At 34.0% G+C, this 15152-nt stretch overlaps 1 protein-coding gene across 1 annotated transcript; it reads right to left on the minus strand.

Annotated features, from left to right (window-relative positions):
- Positions 1-9168: 9168 nt before the first annotated feature.
- LOC107781598 (uncharacterized) lies at positions 9169-13468 on the minus strand. Its single transcript, XM_016602332.2, has 10 exons — positions 13269-13468; positions 11877-12006; positions 11536-11674; positions 11250-11462; positions 11031-11169; positions 10379-10529; positions 10163-10272; positions 9989-10086; positions 9797-9866; positions 9169-9542 (listed from the first exon to the last, which is right to left on the minus strand). Exons 1-10 carry the CDS (start codon positions 13359-13361, stop codon positions 9453-9455), a joined length of 1233 nt encoding a protein of 410 aa, XP_016457818.1. The 5' UTR covers positions 13362-13468; the 3' UTR covers positions 9169-9452.
- Between the last annotated feature and the right edge of the window lie 1684 nt (positions 13469-15152).

The following is a 15152-nucleotide window of genomic DNA, read 5'->3' on the forward strand; positions in this document are numbered from 1 at the left end:
GCTGCCTCATTAAAAACCTTACCAGGAAAACCCAGTGGGACAAAACTTTGGTTAAGGAAAGAGTGCAGTGTGTAGTTACTCCCCCTGATGAAAAATCACTTAATGTCTCGAAGACGATGCATTCCAATCTTATATATCAGCTTTTCAAATATTGAGGTTGGTAATGCCTTAGTGAACAGATCAGTCAAATTATCACTTGAACGAACTTGTTGTACATCTATTTCACCATTCTTCTGAAGATCATGAGTGGAAAAAAATTCGGTGAAATGTGTTTTGTTCTATCTCCTTTGATATATCCTCCTTTCAATTGAGCTATGCATGCAGCATTGTCTTCATGCAATATTGTTGGAATATTCTCTTTCGAAGAAAGACCACATATTTGCTGAATGTGTTGAGTTATCGATCTCAACCAAACGCATTCTTGACTTGCTTCGTGAATGGCTATTATCTCTGCATGATTTGAAGAAGTAGCAACCATAGTTTGTTTTGTTGAACGCCATGATATGGTTGTACCTCCATTTGTAAATAAATAGTTTGTCTGAGATCGACCTTTGTGTGGATTAGAAAAACATCCTGCATCTGCATAACCAATCAATGATGGCTTGGATTCATTTGAATAAAATAAACTCATATCAATGGTCCCTTGGAGGTATCTGAATATATTTTTAATACCATTCTAGTGTCTTTGTGTTGGCGAAGAACAAAATCTTGCCAATAAGCTTACTGAGAAAGTTATATCTGGTCAGGAATTATTGGCAAGATACATTAATGCCCCAATTGCACTAAGATATGGTACTTCGGCACCAAGAAGCTCTTCGTCATTTTCATGAGGTCAGAATGGATCTTTCTTTATATCAAGTGATCTCACAACCATCGGGGTACTCAATGGATGTGCTTTATCCATATAGAATCGCTTTAAAACTTTTCGGTATATCTTGATTTATGGACAAATATTCCATCTTTCATATACTCAATTTGTAGACCAAGACAAAATTTTGTCTTTCCAAGATCTTTCATTTCAAATTCTTTCTTCAAACAGTCAACTGTTTTTGAAATCTCCCCAGGAGTTCCAATGATATTTAAATCATCAACATATACGACGATTATAACAAATTCAGATCCAGATATTTTTATAAAGACACAAGGACAAATTGGATCATTCTCGTACCCTTCTTTCAACAGGTATTCACTCAGGCGATTGTACCACATACGACCTGATTGTTTCAATATGTATAAAGATTTTTGAAGCTTTATTGAACAAGTTTCTCGAAAACTTTTATATGCTTCTGAACAATTTAAATCCTTCAATGATTTCCATTATACGCATATCAAGTTTTTCATGTATTGCCAGATTAAAATCTTAAATGACTACATCCACCACAAGAGAACATGTCTCTATATAATCAATGTCAGGATATTTACAAATATTCTTGTGACACAAGTCATCTTTATGTCTATCGACTTGACCTTTTTCGCACAAGAATACATTTACCTCCACTGGATTTATACTTTCAGGTGTTGGGACTCCGTCCAATTTTATATTTTTTAAGTGAAGTCAACTTTCATTGCGTATTTTTCATTTGGCCAATAATTTATCTGTCCAAATTTCATGACAGATTTGAGCTCAAGATCCTCGTCAATATTAATAATATTGAGCGCTACATTATGTTAACAATATCGTCGACGATCATTTTATATTGGTTCAATTATTACCTAATAAAGACATAACTTATTGAGATCTCTTTATCTCATTATTTCAGGTACCTGAGCCTCTCCCATGAGGTCTTATGAAATATTATGTCGCGGTGCTCTTCTAGAGCATTTGCCTCCTTTTTATGACCATTTTGAATATTTGCCCCTCTCCTTCTTCAAGGAGTTTTATCTTTGGAACCGATTGGTCTGTTACGCTTTATGTGTGGCATAGACTCTGTCCCTCATGGACTTTATTCTATTTGGAGCATTAGCAGCTGAAATATGACATTTAGCTTTGGGTCAGCAAATGCGTCTGGCAATAATTTGTAACTAAATTATCACTTGAACTTCAAGTTCATATTTTCTTGTACGAGGATCTATATGTATTCATAATAATTCATTTCACGGATCACTTTCTCAGCTGCTCATTTTCTCCCCCTAATGTTGGGATCACCAACACATTTCCCAACCTTCTTTGGGAACACATATTTGTGCATTGTGGTGGAATAATTAAATCATATAACACATCCATATTTCTATATAGTAATTATTTGGTTCCTGACCCTAAACCGATTGTGATAGGAAGATTTTTCATAACTTGGCTAGATGCGTACAAGTGCTGCTGTATATTAAATAATACATCTCATACAAAATTTCGTTTTTTTTTTTTAGAGTTTTGTTCTCATAACCAATGATTTAGCTATAACTGAAGGCATACAATTTCTGCTAAACCAACTTGGATTTAAACCAGTATTATTAAGATAAATTATCATAATTTATATTCTGGAATTGTGCTCTAATAATTTGAGCAAGAAATCTTGCAAAAGCCAAACTGCAAGTTGATAACAAATGCACATGTGACCATATAATAGATGCATCTATTAAAATCATATAATAGTAAATGGTCCACATGGCAGGTGACTGGGCACATATATTTATCACCTTTTATTTATTCCAAAAATCAAAGGATGCAATCCCTACCTTAACTGATATATCATGAGAATAAGCAGCATAAGAGAATTCTTGAAGAATCTTCTATTCTTCAATATATGCCAATGTAATTCTCAATTAATTTTTTTCGCATCATAATTGAACCGGGATGGTCAACCGGTTATGCCAACTAATATTTATTTTAGTAAACCTCTAGTTTACTTGTGGCATATGATTCAAGCATCATGCTTATATTTGTGTAGTACAAATAGAAATAAAACTGGGTAACCTTTCATATTTACCCGATATGATTATAGAAATATGAATATATTCAATTTTTCTTTCATTTATTGTCTCAATATGATAATCACTTTGACTTGTACATTTGAAACTCAAAAAGTTTCTTCTGAGACTTTACAATATCAATGTCATGAATAATTTTATTCATCCGGAGCTCTCAACAACTTTTGTACTACACGATCTTTTATCAAACCATTCATATGGTAAATGTCTCCTTCACGGAGAAACTTATATTATAATAAATTGTCATGGTCAAAATCATCATAAGCAAAATCATTTATTGCTTTAATTTTGACTTTAATAACTTTTATAAGGCATGGCAAAATAATATTTGGCGTATCACATGTACGCGACCAATGACATATTTATGTAACCACACAATAATATTTATTCTCTTTATTTCATTCAAACCTCCCTTAGAGGTGAGTTGTGTGGTATTCATATAATCATGAATTGCATGTCTTTATTCATTGCTTTTATCACATATTGTCACATTCAACTTTAGGAATGAGTTTGCATTCTCAATGCTTATCACAAGTTACATTCTCTTCAAGGAATGGATCATAATCAGCGACGTGCTTTATTATTTTCATACCAATTTTATGGTAAACATTGCCTTCACATTTTGAAGGACTATTTTGAGAACCCTTATTGTTTTCCTTTAAAATCATAGTGATGATTTTTATTATTTTGATCTTTGGAACGTCCATGTTCATTGTTCAACCACATGTCTTCATTTAAACTTATTATGTACTGCTACCACATTCACTTCAAGAATGAAGCAAATCAAGTGGGACAATCTTCATGCCTTTAATGAAAAATATATTATTTTTCTTTAGTCATTATTATACCATCAATATGATGCATTGGGACTCGAATCCAATGTATTACCCATGTAAAGACATGTTTGACCATAATGACTTGAAACTCTATCAGGATTCAAATCCATGTTTTACCCCAAGCTTTAAAAATAATGCCAATTTATAATGATTACATGCATAAAACCAATTAGTGCTCTAGTGATATCATATTTGTAAGTTCATATGAACTAACACTATAAAAATATTTATTCTACACTAAATAACTAATTATTGAGGTATTGATTAAAAATTGGACATCGATATCTCAATAACCCAAAGCAAATATCACGTCCGCTAATTTGAATAAAATGAATTAAGTGGTACATAAATATGATATAAAAATATCATAATAATTTGACAAAAATCGTAAATTAGATAATACCAAAATATGTCTAAACCGTATGTCTAGTTAGTGCATGGTATACATTATTAAATTATATGACTTAATTCGCATGACTTAAAATGTACTAAATACATGTAGGAACAATACTAGTTAATATGAATACCTTATTGCACTAAGGTCTTTATCAAGCAATTCCAGTAATAATTTGGTTAAGTGATTTGACATGCTACATAACTAGTATTGTTACTTTATTATATATCACAATTCAGTTTTCAGAAAGTTAATAAGAAAGTAATAATATTTTGCTAGACAGTTTACATATTCTAATAGGCTAGCTAGCTATAAAACATAATGATATCACTATTGCCAAGTACAAGCAAAATCATGTTACTTTGCTTTTAAAGTCATTAGTTCATATAATTAGATGAACAATTCAATGAAGGCAGTAAACAATAACAAGAAAAGAATTGATTAGTTTAATAACTATTCCGATCAAACATATATCTGTCCACTAAAAGGCCATGAGAATTGTACCAAAGTATAAATTATTTCACTGTTTCTAATGGAACTAAGCTCCAAAGTTAGTTAAAGAAAAAAAATTGTACCGAATTTTCATACCACAAGATGGAGTAGAAATGATAGAATGCGGCTTACTTGGAATATTATCGTTGTCCGATAAGAGATGTAGCAAATAAAGACATATATTTCCATATAGAAATGATTGAACACGTTAATTTGATAAGAACTATCATTAATGAAAAAATTGGTGTAGTACATACCTCTTATACTAATATTTTATCTTATCAAAATAAAATAGTTACGAATATTATTATTATTATTATTATTATTATTATTATTATTATATTAATTATATGTGACAGTAAACTAATGTATAATCATTATACTAGGCATACTAAATTGTATTATAAGGTAAAACCATAAGCATACATAATAAAGTATAATTGTAATTTTGTAAATTATGTAGTCTAACGCATGCCACCTATTATTAGTTCACGAAAATTTAACTATACTATATTCATGAACAAGATGCTCGAGTTTATATTATGACAATAGATCATCCAGATATACCTTACCAGAAGTGGAATTCAACCTTAAGGTTAAAGACTTCGTGTTGATAACGTGTTATGAAATATAACTCAAAGTAACAATATGGAACAAGAAAATAAAAGTAATTTAGTAAAACATGAACAAGAAATGGAGATAGAGAGAAGGAAGAGATTTCTTCTTCAATTGTGTGTGTCTTTCCATTGTAATTACATAGCCTTTTATAGGCATAAAAAGCAAAGATGATGGACATAAAGTAGGAGATTTAATCTTTAAGTTATTCACAACATGAGCATCCAATGTAGTATCCAATTTACAAACTATTCATAACATTAACTAATTTATCTCTCATTTTCTTTTTTTGGCTTTTAATCATCGTGGTGGTCTATTCTTTCAGAAAACATGGATAAAAAGTATCGCGCATTAATGATGCATGTCTTGGACCAAAAATTAGTTTGGCCTATACTCAAGTTGCACTTTTAGATTGTAATAGCTAGGTGTATAATCTTGACTCTTCTTTCTCTGATTTTTATTTTTTGCTTTTTCTTTTTTGGTGATGTAGTTAGATGTCAGATGATATAAAGTAAATATCTTTTACATGTAATTAGTTAGTTAATTTGGTCTAAGTGGTTTAATTGGCAAATTCAAATTTCATGCATAGTTCGATTATTTAACCCCAAAACGTTTCTCTTTTAGACATTTGGTTGTACAGGGGTTACAACATACTTTTCTGCAAACTAGGAATTACGCTAAATTACTAAATTTATTACCGGCGTTAAAAATTAGTAAGTTATGCCGGTATAAGTTATGCTGGGATTGTTGTTTATTCACTGTTTGGTATGTTGTATTAAGAATGACAATTGCATAATTTCTAAGAAGAATGTATAAGTTATACAGGTGCTAATTACCCCACCCTCTATAAGGTATAAGTTATCCCGGTGTTAAAATTAATACCGGGATAACTTATACCTAGTTTGTGTTATGAATAGGCCCATTACTGATTGTGTTATTGGGTTAGAAGCTAAGATATTCGGGCCAACTGTTGAATTGAGCAAAACCCAATGTGTGATGTGGGATCCAGGTTGAGACAAGACTGGTGAGCTGAAGAGAATACAAGGCTTATATATAGCAGGAGGGTGTACGGAGTAGAGTATGGAAATACTGAGTCTTTTCTTTAATTTGATTTAGCTCTTGTTGGAGCACTCTGGAACCTCCCTCCATTCTTGTTTTCCTTTTTAGTTCCTTTTCCTTGTATCCAATATTGTTTGTCCTTGGAATCAATCTCTATCTTCTTCAGTAAATATGGATTCATTACAGTTTGCTAACCAAACAAAATATTAAAGTGATATTAAATTTCTATACCACTCCTATAACTTCTTATACCTCATGCCAAACGACCCTTAGAGAATATATATTACTTAATCATGGGGCTTGGTGCAAATACAGAGTGCGGATAATTTTTTTCCAGTTTTGTTTCTCCCAGGAGAAGGTCCTTTCTAGTTTCTCCATACACGTAAGTTAGATTGGATCAAATGATAAGATATTTCAGTGAAAATCAAGGTATTACACAACAACAAACACCTTTAATGATTAATGACATAATGCTTCACACTCAAATGATTTAACGTAGACATATACTCCACAGTGAGTCATAATTGCTTAATTCTTAGCTTAGTCTTCTTTAAGCTTTTGCTTATACCAGAATAACAAAATAGAAACCATGTGCAAGAGAGAGATTCTGCTATGTAACTATGTTGTTTATGATGATTTCTATGAGGATTAAAAAGTTTTCCAACGAGTCGTGAGAGTGTTGATTGTATCTCGTCTACAATTGATTTCCAGCGGTTCTAAATTATAATAAGCATAGTCATATTTCTTCTTGCTAATTAATGTATAATTTTTTTTTGAAATTTCGATGAATAGAATGGAGCAATATCACAAGAAAGATTCTATTCTACCTTGTGCACTGATCCTTTCTCCTACCAATCATCCCCTAAAACGTTTTACTAAGAAAGCACACCCAAAAAATATTAAAAAAAAAACATGAAGAAGTTGTTGATACAAGATGTTCAACAAAAAATAATAGTACATGATACAACAGCATCTCAATTTAGGTAAAATCAAGCGTGCGATTAGTACTTAGAGACATTGACACAACAGAATACCACAGTAAACAACTATACCAGTATTATTCCACATTGTGAGGTCTGGAGAGGAAGATAAACAAATACACTTAGCACGAAATGTACAATAAGTAGTTGATTGGTTCAAGAAGATAAACCATAACAAATTAAACTCGATCTATATAACGAGCGAAACATCAATTTGATTCCCTTGGAAACTTGTCCATCATTTCACAGCTAGCTGACATTACTTAGGGTTTGGCATATGTTTGCAGCGATTATCAAAGGTGCAGGGTCGCTGTATACCATTCAGCTGCGCTCCGATGCAATTACCGATAATCTTTGCATCACATATCTGTGGTTTCTGAAGGCCTTTAAAGGCTAGTGGATCTTTTCCGTTAGCTAGAAGCATAGTGCTTGTTTCTGATTCCATTAGGAATTCATCGCCATCTACAAGGCAATCGCCTATGCTCGTCCCATTGCATTCTAATTGGCCACCACCCGCAATTTTTTGCAGGAATAAGAGGAATAGCGTTAGCACCACAAGTAGCGTCGCTTCTCTTCCCATCTCTCTCCGATGGTTTCAATAATTGATGATATACTATACTATATAACTTAAGTAACTTCTTCTCTCTTTTGTGTTTACTTAAATAGGAGTAATAGATCATTCAAACTGCCTACAATTAATTTTCCTACTGCTATTGACGCTGGGATAAGAAATGAATGGATACCCTTTTTCTTCTAAAGTTGACTAGAGGTCTTTCTTTGCTAATATCTCCTATATATGTCCTACTTCAATAGTGAAAACCTCAGCATCCACCAGCTCAGTGGTCACCCTCACCTACCTAGGGTGCTGTCTAATCTAATTAAAAGTATAGACAGTTAGATTTGGATCTAGAGTGGGTATTAATTACTCCAAGTTTAACTAAACTCAATGTTTTTGACTCATTTACTAGTTTATATGCAATATAAAAATTAAAAAAAAAATTATAATTGTGTGTCGGTTAATTCAGTTTCACAATTGAACTTGCAGGATAATGATGACGGATTCGGGGGACTCACTCCGAAAGGTGATGAAATTTATGCCCAATCACAACTGCTACGCCTACGACACTTGACAACTAATTGAAAAAAATGAGTAATTTACTCCTTAATTATTAGAACTATTACTCATTCATGAATTAAAAACATGTATAATTACTTAAACACGTCTTATACTCTTTTTGACATAAACTTTGTATCTTGCATTTTCCTCTCTGAATCCAATCTTTTGGCATCAAGGGTATAACATAGTATATAGCAAAATAGACACTTGAAATGGGGCGCATAAACATTCGAATGAGATGCATCACCGTTAGTTTGCTAAAAAGCAAGCATCTACTACTTAAGAGACACATTGACAAAATAAAAACCATAGTAAAACCACTGTATATAGCACAAAATGTACCACAAGTAGTTGATTCAAGAAGAGAGAAGTTACGCAATTAACTCGGTCTATTAGTGACAGTAATTGACTATTGCTTGGAAGTTGAAAGTAAAACAAACAACTGAATTAATTCAATCTGTTTACAAGATTTGATATGAAGTACTCACATTTCTCTATTAGGTGTTAGTATATTAAATAATGTAGATGCAACCTGCTACAGTGAATTCCCCACCGCTATTGACGCAGGGGTAATAAATGAATGTTCCTACCTATTCTTTCTTCTTTTAGACTCAACGACTTTGTGACATACTATTTCCTACTTCAATTTATTGTGGTTTTTTTTCCCTCTGAATCTAACCTTTGTCATCAAGGGCATATGCAAAGACTGAAACAAATAAAATCAGAAAAACGAGTCGAATAGAGTAGCAGTTTTGCAAACATGCCATAGCGAACCTTGATAACAGTTTTGCAGCCAGGGAATGGCAACATAGACCCTAGAAGAAGTTCCTTCTGCTTATGAGAATATCCTAACAAGTGAAACTATAGGATGAAGTTAACTATTTCCAAATACTGGAATCAGCTTGATAGTACAAAATGAAAACAATCATCACATAGAACTACAGCTCTTAAACCTTGACAGACAAAATAAAAGTGCTTCTTCTAAGCATATCTTTGCCCCGAACAAAAAAGATGACAAAAAATAATAGCTAAATTCAGCGGATCGCTAATCCTTGCATTTGTTGTGCGCTATCTTCTGTTATCTTGTTGGTTTGAATCGTGCTGATAACACCCGCAATGTTACCCTGCAAAGAGTTGAAAAGATTCAAACCATACACAGCATATGATCCATTACAAATAAGAATGAAAATGAACATCTAAATAGATGAAGCGTTAGTGTGGAAGCAATATGTTGTACTAATTTGTGTTTTGGGGCAGAAGTAAGGTAAGACCAAGCCTCGGAGGTATTTGAGAAGGCGGGTGGGGGTGTAACACCAATAAAAGCTTGTACAAACCAGATTGTTATTCGTGTTAGTTTGGGAAAGAATATCTTATTTACCCTCCAAGTAGTAAGCTTTGTGCGGAGCTCTTGCCACTGATACAACCCAAATACACGCTCTGTACATCGGCTGCACAATGACACAACAAAGGAACAATTGTCACACACAACGAATCACAGGAAAATGGTTAACAGAATTTTCAAGCTGAAGCAGAAGAGACAGTAAAGGGAGGCTGACTACAGAAAGCACACCTCACTATTACTACTTGATTCATCTGGTCAATCTTGCAGTCAAGTAACTTAGCTGTAATTGCCTTAACAACCCAAGATTCTACCTCAGTGTCGTCAATCTGAAAAGAGCAAAAGACCAAATGAGCTAAATGCAGCGTAGAAACATCAACAAACAAAATAAGACGAGAAATATACCCGCAATGCGTCCTTGATGATAGAATAAGGAATTTGACTAGATCCATTCAAGCCAAGATCTACCAACGACATTAACCTCATTTTTGATATACAGTCTTCATGGACTAGTCCTACATCATTAGGCAGAAGTCTCAGGCCGCATAGCCCACTCCAAATTAAAGGCTTGATTCATACAATAGCCCAAAGTTCAAAGTAGCATAATGACAAGTAAATTACCATAGCTTTTTAATAATGCTGAATTTGCAGCCTCGAAATCCAAGTAAGCGTCCAGCCTCTGAGTGAGAAAGATCTTCAGAAGCTGATATACTGGAGCATATCTAGCATCTTTCTCCAACTGGGATATAGCAGGCATATCCAGCAAGTCACACTGCCAAAGAAAAGACAAAGTTCAACTATGGAAAACAAGTATACATAAGGCACAATCCTTCATTGTTTCTTTTCTGATAGGTCTTCGATCTGATCATATAGTGGTCTACTCTACAATACCAGTATCTAAATTTTTCTCTATAAGCTTCAATTCCACTCACAGCAGCCAGGAAATAGCAAATTCAAATCAACTAATCCACAATTACTGGGTCATTGTTGTTGTTGTTGTAATCCACAATAGCCAAAACATTTAACACTGTAACATACTAACCATGCATTCTGCTAATACTGTCAAGCACTCTGGTCAACCGTGACATGTGGAATGGTAAGACTACTAAGACCACAGAATATAATTGCATGGAATACTGTTGGCTGCTGTCCTTTTGTGTTTTTATTTTTTGGATAAGTCTATGTGTGCTGTTTATGCAATTTAAGAGCAAGTCACAAAACTATTGTGCATTTCAGTAATTTGTTGTCAGAGTTCACTTCACTATTGAAATACCTTGAACATATCAGGTGACCTGACAAAATCGATAATTGCGCGGGCAGCTTCTTCCTTAGCCTCATTCATCGTATAAGCATCTTCAGCCGAAAAGGTTTCCAGATACTTTGTTAGAAACATGAAAGAATCTTTTGTAGAGCTGCAAATGTGCACGAGAATGAGAAAAAGGCATCATCATCAGCATAAATGGTTCAAAATCAGAAGTCTTTCCCCTCTTACCCCTTGTTTTCCTTCAAAACGTTGGAGATTGCAAGGAAGAGCTCTCTCTGATCTTTGACTCCAAGATTCCATTCCTTCAAGAAGTTATCCATCTTTTTTACCGATGGCAAAATATGTTCAGTGACCTTTCCATGAATGGCCAAATTGAGGGACTTCAAGTAAACAAAGAAACGGCTGTATGGATTCTCCAACAGGTTATAGAGATTGAACAAGCTGAAAAGAGAGAAAAATGTTATTAGACAACAGAAAAAATTCAGATGAAAGTGATTATCACAAAGTGAGCTACATTTTCAAGCGCAAAGCGGGTTTATCATTTGGTTGCTGAATGATTTTAGTAGATATGAGGTCTGCCATCTCATGTACTTGGTCCAAGCTCTCAGGCTTCTTGACAAGGTTGCAAATGATAGTGAAAATGCACTCAAGATCTGAAGCAGAAGCCAATTAATGCATATTAGGTAACAACCGAAGCAAAAAAGGGGGAAAAGAGAAAACAAGGAGGAAAACATAAGATGACAATTGACAACAGCAGGCTAAAATGTCAGACAATCAAAGCCCCTGAGTTCAGAAAGGTCCAGGACATATCATTTAACAACAGTTGAATAGAATGAGGCACAAATGCAGTTTTACCTTTTTCAGAAGCTTTAGAAAATATTAAATCTGCGGAAGTGAGCATCAACGAAGCCAAATCCAACCACCTTCCTTCAATAATGCATTCCTGGGCCTCGACACACAATCTATTAACTTGAGGCTCTGCAATCTATAAATGGATCACCCAATTAAAACTTGTACAACAACCAGAAAGGTCCAATCAAAATAATCTTTCACCAATCAGTTTGTATAGAACTCTATGGAATTTATTGAACCATGACTCTGCATTTGGCGTCAGCTTGGGGTGTTGCCATAGAAAGCTTTATATGATGATACTGTGATTTCGGATGGACTTCGAGGGGTTCTTTTCTTTTATATTTATCAAATTTTCCCTTTTCTTATTTGTTGGTCAGCATATGTCAGCAAGAGACTATATGTCTTTTCACTCAGAGTTCTTCCAAGTCCCAGATGTGCCTCTTGACTTGTTATTGAGTCTTTTTTTATAACAGTAAAATCCCCGAGGGCTAGTGGCATACGATTCGAAACCGGTGGTTAATCCTGTACCCTTCTCCACTTAAATACCATGCATTTTGTCTACAACAAGGTTCAAACTCGTGACATGCGCTTAACCCACACATCACGTGCGGCACTTTTACCACTAGACCAAATTCCTGGGAGCTGAATTTGTTATTGAGTCTTCCAACTATATTTACCAGACTAATGATCCCCTTTCCAGTAACTCTAATGAGAAGGGAGGAAAATATGAATGTAAACTCCTGATAAGCATGTGATATTGGAGAGAATAGCAGAAGCAAAAAACTGCTGCGCAAATGAGAAGGGATGTCACAATACAACAATAGATCAATCAGATTCCAGCTTTTTTTTTTCTTTTTAAAAAGCCAAAAGTGGTTATTATGCATCCTAACCAGAAACTATACATATATGCTTTCTTATGAATCCACTATAACCATTCCATATATGATTGGTCAATTGAGTTTGGGATATGCCGATAGGGACAAGCAAATTTTATATCCATGCTTCTTTTAAGACTTCTTGTGCGCACCTGGACTATTCCATCTACTACCTCCCGGCAGGATAATCAAATTGTACATCCATATATAAACTCCTAGATTAAATTTCCTATGAGCCCTCGATGTCCACTACATATAGCTAGGGATTGGGAGAATAATAAATAAATTGCCACCTCATTCCCAAACAACTCCTGGTCGGCTATATGAATCCTCTATATCAATTCAGCACAATTTTATTCCATATCTAAAATAATGCAGAGGATTGACAAAACCACAAAAAACGATTCCATCTAATAAAAGTAGAGGTCGAACACCATTTCCGCGAAGACATCAAACTCTTGAGAAAATAAATACATTTAATAGAATAAATAGAAGGTTAAAAGCAAGGGGCAGAGATTACATCGGCGCCGGCGTCAGACCATGACATCTCCGCCGTAAACCGGACGACGGAGAGCACGGGATCTTCCTCTGAAGTAGGGACCACCGTCGTCATTTTTCTTTGTTGCAAATTTTCCAAGAGAGAGAGAGTGCAGCAAGCAGCGCAGCAGAGACCTCTCTTGGTCAGGAGGAGAAAAACCCTAGCTCGATAGGGATAAAGTTCGAGAGTTGCCAATTAGATGACACAATGACAAAAATAACCCCATATGGTTTGGGTTAGTCTAAAATGGTCCTTAAAACATACATTTGTGCAGTTTTAGCCCCTTATTTTTACTAAAATTGAGCACTTTTGATTTCTATTATTACAATCACTATTAGAGTATGAACATAGCATTATCTTTGATAGAATTGATCGTTAGAGGTAGATGAGCCAGTTAAACTAAGTAGGCGTTTGGACATAACAATTCTAAAATTCCAAACAAAAAAATAGTATTTTTTTTTCAAGTAAAAATGGTATTTAAAAATTAGGGTTGTGTTCAGACATGAATATAATTTTGGATTGTTTTTGAAGTTTTGTGATTGATCTAAGTGAAAATTTTGAAAAGCAGCTTTTGGAGTTTTTTAAATTTTCGAAGAATTCCGAAATTTTTCTAGGATAATACATAATTTTTCCATTATAATTGTACCAAAGTGTCAGTTGCGCCCCTTAAAAATACGGATGTCCAATCCCCCTGAATTTGTTAGAAGTGTAATAAGTAACACCTTTTAAGCCCATGTGGTGTAGAGAGTGTAAATCAATCGAGAGACAAAAATAAATATTAAACATTCATTTTTATTAGCTTCTTTTATTAAATATTAATTATTTTTCACTTTTTAAGTTATGTAAGAATTTGTGGGCCCTCTTTTCTTTTACATAACATTTTTTTCTTTCTATTTCTTGTCTTCTCCATAGCCGCATCTCTCACCGACACTTTTCCACTGCCACACCACCATAATTACAACCAGCATATCCATTATCATAAGTTTTCTTTACCAACACCATATATTCCTTCATTATCACCATGAACATGCTTATTTGTCAAAGATAAAATCAGTCAATTAATCAATCTTTATCTTTAATGAGTTTGAATTCATCAACACTCTCAGTAATGTCTAACACATTTGCAGTTTTGCACTAATATTTTCCATCAAAATTACTCTTTGGGTATGAAAGAAATACTGAGATTTGTGAAAATTTTCTCTTGTTGTTTCATTCACAGTAATTTGTTCCTTATATACAAGTCTATGTTATAGATACAAAGAATATAAATAAAATATTCCTATACACTTGTACTATCTCATATTGGCTAAATGTATAACTAACTATCAAGCAATTATTCTTTACAATATGTACATGTGCTTATTCACGTGTAGAAGCTTCTAATATTCCTTCATCGACTGTATTAAATGAATGGCTCAGATTTTCCTTCTCCTTTAAATCAAACATTCAATATTAGATCTTAGGAATTTAATATCAAAGGCTAAGATGCTAACACGTCACATAATCAAAAGTCTTCAAAAATAAGCCCAAAGCTTTCTTTGTAAACTCCGAAGACTTTTATGCTTTCTTCTTCACTGCATCTTCTTCTTCTCTCTTTTTCTTCTTTCTTGTATCTTCATCATCCATTAAATTATCATGGGGGTTCTGTTCTTCAACATCCCCCTCCCCCCCCTCTCAAGGTGAAAGGGAGAGAATGGAACCCTATCTTGCACAAAATACTCCGATGAGAACCCCCAGATAAGGGTTTGGTAAATAAATCGGCAAGCTGAGAATCCGATGGAACAAAAGAAAGAGATATCAAGCCAGAGAGAAATTGTTGACGAACAAATTGGCAGTCCAGTTCCACATGTTTGGTGCGTTCATGAA

This window comes from Nicotiana tabacum, chromosome 3 (genome assembly GCF_000715075.1).
Source record: "Nicotiana tabacum cultivar K326 chromosome 3, ASM71507v2, whole genome shotgun sequence".
Classification (NCBI taxonomy): domain Eukaryota; kingdom Viridiplantae; phylum Streptophyta; class Magnoliopsida; order Solanales; family Solanaceae; genus Nicotiana; species Nicotiana tabacum.